The sequence below is a fragment of the Hylobates moloch genome, unplaced genomic scaffold, assembly GCF_009828535.3.
Source record: "Hylobates moloch isolate HMO894 unplaced genomic scaffold, HMol_V3 SCAFFOLD_44, whole genome shotgun sequence".
Classification (NCBI taxonomy): Eukaryota; Metazoa; Chordata; class Mammalia; order Primates; family Hylobatidae; genus Hylobates; species Hylobates moloch.
Window position 1 is genome coordinate 116,819 of NW_026652319.1, and position 11,959 is coordinate 128,777.

General features: G+C 38.1%; 1 protein-coding gene across 1 annotated transcript in view; it reads left to right on the forward strand.

Moving 5' to 3' along the window:
• The window catches only part of LOC116463608 (ventricular zone-expressed PH domain-containing protein homolog 1-like), a 119,488-nt gene extending 107,950 nt beyond the window's left edge, over positions 1 to 11,538 (forward strand). The window contains exons 8-9 of the mRNA XM_032146790.2: positions 6,906 to 7,042; positions 11,213 to 11,538. Of these exons, the coding sequence (XP_032002681.2) occupies positions 6,906 to 7,042; positions 11,213 to 11,449 (374 nt within the window). The 3' untranslated portion in view covers positions 11,450 to 11,538. The remainder of the gene's footprint in view (positions 1 to 6,905; positions 7,043 to 11,212) is intronic.
• Positions 11,539 to 11,959: the final 421 nt, after the last annotated feature.

The following is an 11,959-nucleotide window of genomic DNA, read 5'->3' on the forward strand; positions in this document are numbered from 1 at the left end:
GAAGGAAGGAAGGAAGGAAGGAAGGAAGGAAGGAAGGAAGGAAGGAAGGAAGGAAAAAGAAAAGAGACAAACACCCAGGAAAGCTTTACTAGAGAGTCCTTGTCCACTACAACAATGCTCCTGCTCGTTCTTCTCACCAAACAAGGGCTATTTTGAGAGAGTTTCCATGGAAAATTATTAGGCATCCACCTTACAGTCCTGATTTGGCTCCTTCTGACTTTTTGTTTCCTAATCTTAAAAAATCTGCAAAGGGCACTTATTTTGCTTCAATTAATAGTGTTAAAAAGACTGCATCAACATGGTTAAATTCCCAGGACCTTAGGTCTTTAATAATGGACTAAATGGCTGATATTACCACTTACGAAAGTGTCTTGAACTTGATGGAGTTTATGTTGAGAAATACAGTTTCCACTTTTTATTTTATCTTCTAATTCCATTTTTTATGAACCTTTGAAGTTCCCTCGTATATCTGAACTTTGTTGAATTTGATATGTAATCTGTGCCTGATCGTTTCTGTTCTCCATCTCTCCTGCCCAGCTCCATGTCCCACAGGCTGCCATGTAGTGATTGTTTCAATAGGCTCTTTTAGCTCTGGCTTTCAGGTACCTTCCACCACTGGGGACACCAGTAAGCAGAGGGAGGGAGGAGAGTGAGGTTGAGTTATTGATTTGCTGGCTGCCTCCCTGCTTGGACACCGAGGGTCGACAGTGTCCTCTATTCCAGGCCACAGCTGTTATCAAACGGTGTTCTCCATACAGGTCTCCCACTAAGTCCTAACTATTCTCTGCCCTTTCCTCTTCAGGAGGAGGGGTGTTAGGCCTGCAGGGTTACTGGCCCCAGAGTACTATGGCGCTTTTCCTACGCCTTGCCCACATCTGAGTAAATAACCTATTAACTCTATTAACTCTTCTCAATTGCTCAATTTGAGATGCCATCTGTTTCCTGCCAAGACCCTGCCTGACACATCATTGATCCCATCTGGGGCCCATGAGGCTTCATGCTGGGCTAGCTGGACCCTCATAGGCTCTAGGCCCTTTCTTAGTCCTTTCTAAAGGGGCTTCAGAAAAACTTTCCCATAAAGTCCAATATGACCTCTCTGTGACTGTTACCCAGTCTCTTTCCTGGATCTTACACCTAGAAAGCCTTGAATTGACTTCTCCCTTCACCCGTCAGCCCATGACTGTTCGAGAGCACCTGCTTTACTTGTTTCTGAGTTTGTTGATTCTTCCGGCTTCTTCAGGTTCTTTTGTGTGTTTTCCCTCACACACCTACCTTGCTACCACTCTATCTGGAAAACTCTATCTGATCCTTTTCCGCACTCTATCTGGAAAATTCTCTCTTCTTCATGAGGGTCCTAGCTCTCATGTCACCTTGTCTCAACTAGAAGTGGAATTTCTGCTCTTCAAATGCTGTAACACGTGGCTTAAACTTCTCGGTGGCACTTGCCAAACCCTACACTGAGCAGTAGAATTTGTAAAATGCCATATCTTCACTAGATGATAAATTAAAGCTCCCTGTGAGGGTGATTTTATAACCCCTCAGATCCAAATATAGTGCCTTACAGCCTATCTGTGCTTGAAAATACATACGGGGTGGGTGGATGATTGATAAATGAGCAGATGAATATTCTTTATCTTTTATTCTTCCTGCTGTGGGTCTTCTCAGCTCTGGGAGACCTGTTATTATTATACTTACTCATCAACTTCATGTTGAATAAGATCAACCCCTTCAAAATTTATTTTTTTAGTAACAAATATTTTTAACTTGGTGCAGAAAAGGGATATAATTAACATATAAACATTTGTATTAGCATTCTGAAAAACTTTTAAGTTGACAAACAGTAACAGTTTGGGTTCCAATTGCACTAGAAAATTCAATTTAATAACCCATAGCTTTTATAGCCAGTTGATATTTAAAAAAATAAACAGATCCATGTTAGTAGAGAATGTCCTAGCCAAATTGTGGTGCTTTGTTTTTTGGTGTTTTGGTTTGTTTTGCTTTTTTTTTTTTTAAGAGATGGCATTTCACTCTGTCACCCAGGCTGGAGTGCAGTGGCATGATCATAGCTTGCTGCACGCTTTGACCTCTGAGGCTCAAGCGATCCTCCCACCTCTGCACCCCTTCACCCCCGTCAGTACCTGGGACTACAGGTGCATGCCACCATGCCCAGCTAATTATTTTATTTTATTTTTCTGTAGAGACAGGGTCTCGCTATGTTGCTCAGCCTGGTCACAAACTCCTGGTCTCAACTCCTGGCCTCAAATGATCCCTCTGTCTCGGCCTCCCAAAGCACTGGGATTACAGGCATGAGCCACCACACCTGGCCAAATTGTGGTGCTTCAAATGAAATAATGTGTTAACTGGAAAGTGAGAAAATGTTTGAATATCCTCTATGTTCTACATGCAAACAAGTTATTTTAGATGATACATGATCATACCCTCATAGATCATTCCACATGTTATTTTTCAAATGAAATATGATAATCTTAGAAAAAATAGTTTCTTTTTTTAGCTATGAAGAGGCTGTGATAACATATCTGAATCACTTGCTTAAAAGGACGTACTATGGGCAATAGACCTTTAAAATGACACGTCCCCAGCCATGCATATGTTAGACATAATAGCAAAAAAAAAAAAAAAAGGAAACAAAAAAAAACAGTTTTTTAAGATATAGGATATGATAAAAATTTTGTTTTGTTTTTTGAAATTATTTTTAAATAAATCTCACAGCTCCAAATAGCCTGGCTTTTACTGACTTCTCTGAAACTGACTCTAACACCTAAATTTGGGGCCTCACATTCAGCTACTTTAAAGTTCTGCTAACATTTCCTTTCTAAAACCGTTTCCATTGATTTTTTTCCCCTAGGGCTGATTTTCACTGGGCTACAGTGAAAGGTCTTTGCTTCCCAGCTTGTCTCTGAAGTCCTTCATCCTTTGTTGTTAGTAAGCCTATCATTTTGTCTTGACTGTCTCATCATAGTCATCATATCCCATTCACCCATGTCTTTAAGGACTCCAACAGTTTTGCCCAGTGTTCCTTGTAAACTTTTGTCACACATAACTCTTCAAGTGAAACATTTGGATCTGCCTTGAGAAAAAATAAAGTAGCTAATCCTCTATATCAGATCCAAAAGGATCCATGTACTTAAATATTACCTAAGTCAATCATTATTTCAAATCATCTCAGATATCATAACTATTTCAAATGTTTCTTTGAGTAAATATGAAAGACTGAGACAGGAAAAATGTATCATTATTAAATAGCATTACATTAAATCATCTTGTCATTAAAACCATGGTACCACCCTGAGCAACATGATGAAACCCTGTCTATACCAAAAATACAAAAAAATTAGCCAAGTGTGGGCCAGGCGCAGTGGCTCACGCCTGTAATCCCAGCACTTTGGGAGGCCGAGGTGGGTGGATCACGAGGTCAGGAGATCGAGACCATCCCGGCTAACATGGTGAAACCCCGTCTCTACTAAAAATACAAAAAATTAGCCGGGCGTAGTGGTGGGCACCTGTAGTCCCAGCTACTCTGGAGGCTGAGGCAGGAGAATGGCGTGAACCCTGGAGGTGGAGCTTGCAGTGAGCCGAGATCGTGCCACTGCACTCCAGCCTGGGTGAAAGAGCGAGACTCCTCTCAAAAAAAAAAAAAAATTAGCCAAGTGTGGTGGTGTGCACCTGTGGTCCCAGCTACTCAGGAGGCTGAGGTGGGAGGATCACCTGAGCCTGGGAGGCAGAGGTTGCAGTGAGCCAAAATCTCACCACTGCACTCCAGCCTTGGTGACAGAGTGACACCCTGTCTTAGGAAAACAAAACAAAAAAATTGTAAAGTCAAGTCTTTCCTAGAAGTGGGGCTAGGGTGAGGGAGAAGCAGTGCCTTGTGCTTTGCTATTTACCCAGTGTCCTCACATAAATTTCTTTCTTTTGATTTTTGACCTCCCAGAATCCCTTTTTAAAGGGGGGGGGGAGCATTATTATTTTCTCTTGCTGATTAGAAAATTGTAATTTAGAGGATTCAAATCTAAATCTTCTAAGTTAATATTAAAAATCCTCAAACATTACAATTAGATTACCATTTTCTCTCGCTTGAAAATATGAAAAATAGGTGTTTTTAAATTTGTTAAATTAATTTCGGCTTTGGTATTTTGTTTTTGTTGTTTGTTTTTACTTATTTTCCCCTTTTTTCTCCTCTTGGATCACCTTTTGAAACCTTCTTTCCTCATCCCAGATAGTCTGCTGCACCCTTTGTGACTCAGTGGTGTACTGTTAATAAACATTTACTGAGCCTCTAGCCCGGCAGGAACTGTGTTAACGCTGTTCCTGATCTCAAGGAACGCGTAACCCAGGGGGGAGACACAGTGCCCTAAGCACTTTAACTGAAGTCTCTGTAGATGTGGTTGCACAAAGGAAATCACTATGTTTATGGAAAATTTAAATTTGTAAAGAGCATTACTAGCTTTAAGAATGCTTCACATCAGACAATTCCTATCAAAGCAAAGCAGAACTCTGAAATTATTTTCTTGATATTAATTGTAAGTTTATATTTCACGAGTTCCTGCTTTCTTTTGCCTCTGCTATGCTCAGTAGTAGCCTCCACTAGAGCTTCTCAGAAGATTGGGGGTCTTATCACTGAGGTCTCAGATCAAATGTCATCACCTCAAACATCCAAGCTCTTTCCTGACCACTGAAATGCATGCATGCACACCAAGCCCCCAAGTCACTTACTCCCTATTCTATTTTCATCACAGTCCTTATCACTATCTTACAATATATTCGATATGTATTTTCAGTGTTTGTTTGTTTGTTTTTTGAGACGGAGTCTCACTCTATTGCCCAGCCTGGAGTGCAGTGGTGTAATCTCAGCTCACTGCAACCTCCACCTCCCAGGCTCAAGCAATTCTCCTGCCTAGCCTCCCAAATAGCTGAGATTACACTGAGCTAATTTTTATATTTTTGGTAGAGATGGGCTTTCGCCAAGTTGGCCAGGCTGGTCTCAAATTCCTGACCTCAGGTGATCCACCCACCTCGGCCTCCCAAAGTGCTGGGATTACAGACATGAGCTGCTGTGCCTGGCCAGTTTTTAGCCTTAATTTGGAGTTGACAATGGAACAGCCAATTGAATAGTCATCCAGAAAAAAAAAATAGCCTTAATAGTACTTTGTTTATGAAAACTCTACATTTCGGCTGAGCATGGTGGCTCACACCTGTAATCCCAGCACTTTGGGAGGCCGGGGCAGATGGATCACCTGAGGCCAGGAGTTTGAAACCAGCCTGGCCAACATGGCAAAACCTCGTCTCTACTAAAAATACAAAAATTTAGCCAAGCGTGGTGGCGAATGCCTGTAGTCTCAGCTACTTGGGAGGCTGAGGCAGGGGAATCACTTGAGCCCAAGAGGTGGAGGTTGCAGTGAGCCGAGATTGTGCCACTGCACTCCAGCCTGGGTGACAGAGTAGACTGTCAAAAAAGAAAGAAAAGAAAGAAAAAGGAAAGAAAAGAAAACTATACATTTTATTATTTTTATCCTGAAAATGCTCTGTGAAGGTGGACAATCCTGTGAGGCAATTATTAGACCTATATTAGAAAAAAGAAATAGTAGCATACAAAGGGCAGGTTGTGTTCATAGGGTCAAACAGGCACAGTCCAGAATTTTTCCAAACTGATGAAACAAATTTTATTACTTTCAACATGCTATGAAAATTGAAGATAAATATATATAAATAAATAGTCCTACTACAGATGGAGCTTTCCATTGCCCCCTTCTGCTGAAATCAGATGCTTTCATCTGAATTTGAAGAGTGAATCTTATGTTGTTGGTAAAAGGAATAAAATTCTTCAGTTCAGCATCTAAACTCTGACATTGCAATGGATCTTCTAATTCTATGATCATTTGTAATCATGCACACTCTGCTTCAATGTAAAATTAGTCCATTCAGTCAACAAATATTTATAGACTTCCTACTATTTGCCAGGCACCATGTTAGATGCTTGGTGATTCAACAGTGAACAAAGCAAAGACCCTGCCCTTGTGGAGCTTCCAACTGAATGAGACAGAAAAATATTAATCAGATAAGCACTAATATCTATCTACAAATGATAATCCCTGATATATAAGAAAGATGCCATGTGCCATGAGAACATATGGGGGAAAGCCTCATCTGGATTTGGAGAGGGCTTTCCAAAGGAAGCAACATTTAAGTTGAAATGTGAAGTGATCAGTTGTTGACTAGGTGAAGATGGGAATACAGAGAGGGGAAAGAGAGTACATGTGTTCCAGAGAGTGAGAATAGCATGTACAAGAGTTGGGTAAGTTTGCCTTTGCTGCTTGGTGTTATGGTCTTAGGAACCATGTCTTTTGGAGTGCTGCACTGACTTTTGCTGCCAAATAGCTAAATATACTTGGGTTTATGATTATTTATAAAGCTATATTTCCAGCAGTTCATGTGTCGTAAAGCATGGAAATTTGTTTTTTATTACCTAGTTACTGGCAAAATCAAAATGAAGCTTATGGCATACTAGATACTTTGTGCCAAAATTTCAAAGTGTTCCAAATTAATTTGGGCATTCCAACATTAGAAATGGTACATCATGAAACAAAGAAACCAAGCACAGAAAGCTAAATATCCAGATAAACTTTAAATACTGCTAACAGATGCTCTTTGTGTGAACCAATTCCTTTTGAAAATGGCAATGAGGGCTTTCAACAGTTTTCCATTGTCATATCTGAATTGTGCATTCTTTTAGGGACAAAGGAGGAAAGGTTAACCAAATTCATCATTTATTAGCCTACTTTCCAGATGTGCTAACTGGGTTCTGGTACACTGTACAGTTCTGACTTTTGATCACCTACCCAGTAAATATTGGAAAATACATGGCATGATTATTCTGCTACCTTCAACAGTCGTAAATCAAGATGGCCAGCCTCTCATAGAAGGAAAACTTAAAGAGAAGCAAGTCAGATGGAAGTTCATCAAAAGGTGGAAAACACGCTATTTTACATTGGCTGGAAATCAACTTCTGTTTCAAAAAGGAAAGTCTGTAAGTTCCTCCATCATCTTTTACACTTGCATTTTTAAGGTCTTGATCTCCACCAATATCTAGACATTTTGTCTTGAGTTTAAACTCATAATTTTTTCATCTCCATTTCACTATCTTACAGCATTGTTTTGTCACATATGTCTGTGTCTAGTCTGTTTATTCCTATGTTAGTTGATTCACTGTCCTCTTCCAGTTTATTATGGAAGCTTGTTTTAGTTGACTTTTTAGTTGAACCACAGAGGGACTACTAAGTCTTGACTCGGACACCGTGCCCTTTGTTTCCTTGTGGACCATGTACACAAATTTATGACTTATGATATTGGCTCTGATTTTTTTATAGCTATAGTTTATATTTGGAAGTGGCGGTCCAAAAAAGGAGGACATAGGCAAGGAGGAAAGAATGAAGGTTGATTTACTTTAGGCAGTTTTTATAGTCAACAAAGTTTAATTCTGATTAAAATATTACTGTCTTTCATCTATTTAACATTCAGTTAATGAATATAGTAGAATTATGATCAAATTAATAAATATTTAATATAATTTTCCATTTGAATAGGATGTTCAGTAATTATTTGTATTCTGAATTTTCAGTGGGAAACCTCTGAAGTAGCATTCCACTGCAATCAATAATGCAAAGTTATCTTCTCTTCTTTTCAAATTGGTTTTACGTATCATTAAACTCTACTGATTCAGGATCAAGAGGAATCAAATCTTGACCTACTTCTTGGCTATTTTAGAAAATAATCATAATGACTAGCATTTTTCCAGTGCCTACTATGCAACACCTTGGATTACCTTAAACAATCCTCAAAACAATCCTATTAGGCCACCACTGCTATTATTGCCATTTTACAAATGAGGAAACTGAGTCAAAGAAACTGATTGGATTGTCCAAGGATAAAGCTAATAAGGTGAGAAAGGGTATAACTGGGGTCAAGATCAGGCAGTGTTACACCAAAGCATGTTCTTAAATGAGTTTACTGCTTCCCATGTATACTTAAAATACAGAGTCAGTGGTGAACTATACTCACCAGGGATCTCCATAGAAATGGAACCAATAGGATATATAAAGACATATAAGAGATTTACTATGGGAATTGGCTCATGAAATTATGGAGGGTGTGAAGTTCCATGATATGCTGTGTGCAAGCTGGAGAACCAGGAAAACTGGTGGTGTAATTCAGTCTGTGTCCTAAGGCCAGAAAATTAAGGGAGTCAATGATATAACTCCCAGTCCAAGGCCAAAGGCCTGAGAACCTGGGTCTGGGGGGGAGCTGGGGGGAGGGATGTAAGTCCCAGAGTCTGAAGGCCCCAAAACCAGGAGCTCTGATGTCCACAGGCAGGAGAGAATGCATGTCTCAGCTCAAGAAGAAAGAGCAAATTTATCTTTCCTCTAACTTTTTATTCTATCCAGATCCCCAATAGATTGGATGATGCCCACCCACAATGGTGAGCGTGGATCTTCTTCACTCAGTCCACTAATTCAAATGCCAGCCTCTTCCAGAAACACCTCACAGACACATGCAGAAATAATGCTTTCCCAGCTGTCTGGGTACCCATTAGCCCAGTCAAGTTGACACATAAATTTAACCATCACATAAACCAAACTGTCTGAATTAATTAATGAAAAGTGGTAAATTAGTTAAAAATTATAATTCATTCTGGGCCATATGCACTATATCTTTAGAGTCCTCATTATAAAACTTATTTGAACATTTTAATCAACAGGATTCAAGTATCGTGTATTTGAATTAAGGCAAATTCTGACCAGTGATCTTTTAATTTATAAGACTTCTGTTAACTTTTTGAATGAAAAAGAATATTTTTTGTGATACCTACTGTGTACTCATGTTACTTTCTTCATCTATGTGTATCATAACATATACAGATGGACTTTTCTGTGGCTGAACATCTTTTTGAAAGGGCAGTTCAATTTAGACAGCTATTGGAAACGTGAAGAAACTTTTTTTAGCATAGGTTCACACTAAAGCACGTTTAAAGTGTTTAAAATGACTATCTGAATTTTCTGTTTTTATTCAAGGAATCAAGAATAGAAATGAAGACGTAGTAATTTTCCAGATCCCTTAAGACAAAGCAGAGTTGATCTATGAGAATGTTTTTCTGAACTCAAATAATGACCTTTATACTTTCTGATTCATGGCTTTTTAATAAGGTTTAAAGAAAAAGCAATTTTATAATTAGGTAACTTGTTTGACATGTTTGTCAGGAAATAATGGTCTGACATTCCATAACTCTGACAAAACTTGCGGCTCAAATAGTGGGAAATAATTTAATATAGCATGAAGGCCACAGCAAAATACCTCTAATCTCCAGGGAAACAATAACCTACCAGTGGTCAACAGTCCTGCTGAAGCTTCAGGTCCTTGTAAAAGGGCCCTTTTTAAATGAAAGAAATGTGCATTTTAAAATTAGGGCTGAGGTTGAAAGACTCTAATGGAAGACTCTAATCTTTCACTTTTGCATTTTTAAGACCTTGATCTCCACCAACCAGCTAGGAAATAGTGTCCTTTGACTTTCTGTCTATTCCTGTCTCAGTTGATTCACTGTCCATCTTTAAATTACTATGGTAACTTTTTATTTTCTTATCAATCTCTGTACTATAGACTACTTCAAAGAAATGCAATTTTATTACTGTCAGATACTTACTGTAAACCAAATTAGGCTAACAAAGTATTGTCTAGTGTGTATGTCTTCAAACTTTATCCTGTGTACCCTAAAAGAATTTTGGAAAATCTATGTAGTACCTTGAAGCATTTTAAGTTGCAGCAACACTTTTATCACAAGTTTAAACATTTGCCCGGACTGTAATTTCTGTTGAATTGTAAATATTGACATTTTAAAACAAAAGGATTACATCTCTCCATTAAATGTAACCATTGGATTAAAATACCTTAGCAGTTTAACACCTAACACTATTTTTAATACATAAATTAACTCTTTTTTAAATAGAAATGTTCACATTGTTTCTCTCTTTTTTTTTAAATCATGTTTCTGTTCTACCTCCATCACAGCATTTTATCCTGAATGGCATTTCATTTTTCACTGAGTAAAACTATATGTATAATTGAAATTTAATTGTTTAAATTTCTTGTGACCATCCATCTCCAAGTGTTATTTTTTCTGATTCAGTTATCTTTTTAAAAAGTTATATCCTTCATGAAAATCCATAAATATAATGCCAAGCTTAATAATTATTAAACATTAAAAATTGAAATATTATTGAAAATGCATCTCATAATGAAATAGATGAGGAGTGATTACATTGCCTTGGCTGATGGATACTTCCCTGATGTCAATAGTTGGAATTGCGTTTTTGCTTGGTACTTCTGAGATATTTTTACATTGCACAAAACATCATAGAAAGTATAGGATGAATGAAGAGGATGCTTTTTCATTGCAAAGTGAAAGGAGGGTGATTGCAGCAGGAGAGGTGGGCAAGGAGAATTGGCAAGATTCTCAACCACAGGTACTTTGTTTAGTAGACAAAATGTATTCATGTGAAAGACCTGAAATTGCTTCAAAGAAATATCTGGCCCCTTAAAATTATTCTTCTTAGCCCAGTGTGATGACCTTGGTATTGTAGAGATCCTTAAATTTTTGCTTTAATAAAAAGCAAATGTAACATCATTAAATATTTCTTCTCTTACTGTTTGTAGACAAAGCATGCTTCCAAAGCTGCAGAGAGTTTCAAAAACAGTTTGGTCTATGCAAACACTGGAAACCTCTCTATTCAGTTAAGGTCTAGCAAAATCTTTCTCAGAGGTAGCACAAAGGAAAATTCAATTTCATGCCTCCTAAACTACCTGAAGTTATAAGTTAATAGCACTCCAAATTGTACCGTTGCACCTTCTTCTATTAATATAGCATTAATAGAAAATGAAAGAACTCTGAATTTTTCCCAAATCCCACTTTATAATAATATTCTTTAAATTAGTTATCTTGTGTCAACTTATGGTGCTCTAACAAAAGCCCAATTGCTCACTCCTTCAGTTATTCTAATGATTCTGAGGCCTTAGCACCCAAAATAACAAAGGTCTTTAGCCATAAAAAGTGAAAGGATTCTGGCCCTCTTAGAAAGTTCTCCAGTAACCAGAGATCCTTGCCTACAGTAACAGCCAGCCCATGTTCTTTTCTTCCCATGCCTTTCAGAAAGATGACCCTGACGACTGCCCAATAGAACTCAGCAAAGTACAGAGTGTGAAGGCTGTGGCCAAGAAACGCAGGGACCGCTCTCTCCCCCGGGCTTTCGAAATCTTCACAGACAATAAAACCTATGTCTTTAAGGCCAAGGATGAGAAGAATGCAGAAGAATGGCTCCAGTGCATCAACGTGGCAGTTGCCCAAGCCAAAGAGAGGGAAAGTAGAGAAGTAACCACATATCTGTAGGGAATTTACAAGTCAGCCATGACGATTACACACCACAGGCATTGTATTGTCATTGCTAATGTCAAGAAAAAGAGCTAAATTTACCAAGCCATGTTGTTTTTTACTAAATACCAATGGAATTGTTGTCCTTTAAGAAGAAGGGCCTAAAATGGCAGGATTCTTAGTAAATGTCATACTCTAACAGCTTTAGTATTGACTTCAGAATATATCTGATGCCTACAAAAATAAAATAAAATAAAATAAAATAAAATAAAATAAAATAAAATAAAATAAAAGGAGCTAGAGAGTATGCCCTCAGATAGTGTGGGGCCAGGAAGGGAAAAGTCACTGATAAAAGAACTTCAGTAGATATGTCATTAAAACTGTGAGAAAACAACATGAAAAGATGCCTGAACTCTCCATCCTGAGGAAAGATTAGCACTTCTGATGAAAATCACAGTCTGTCAAAGGTATTAAAAGAAAAATTTAAAAAAAACTGTTAGAAACGTTGAACTAATGTACACTGAGAAA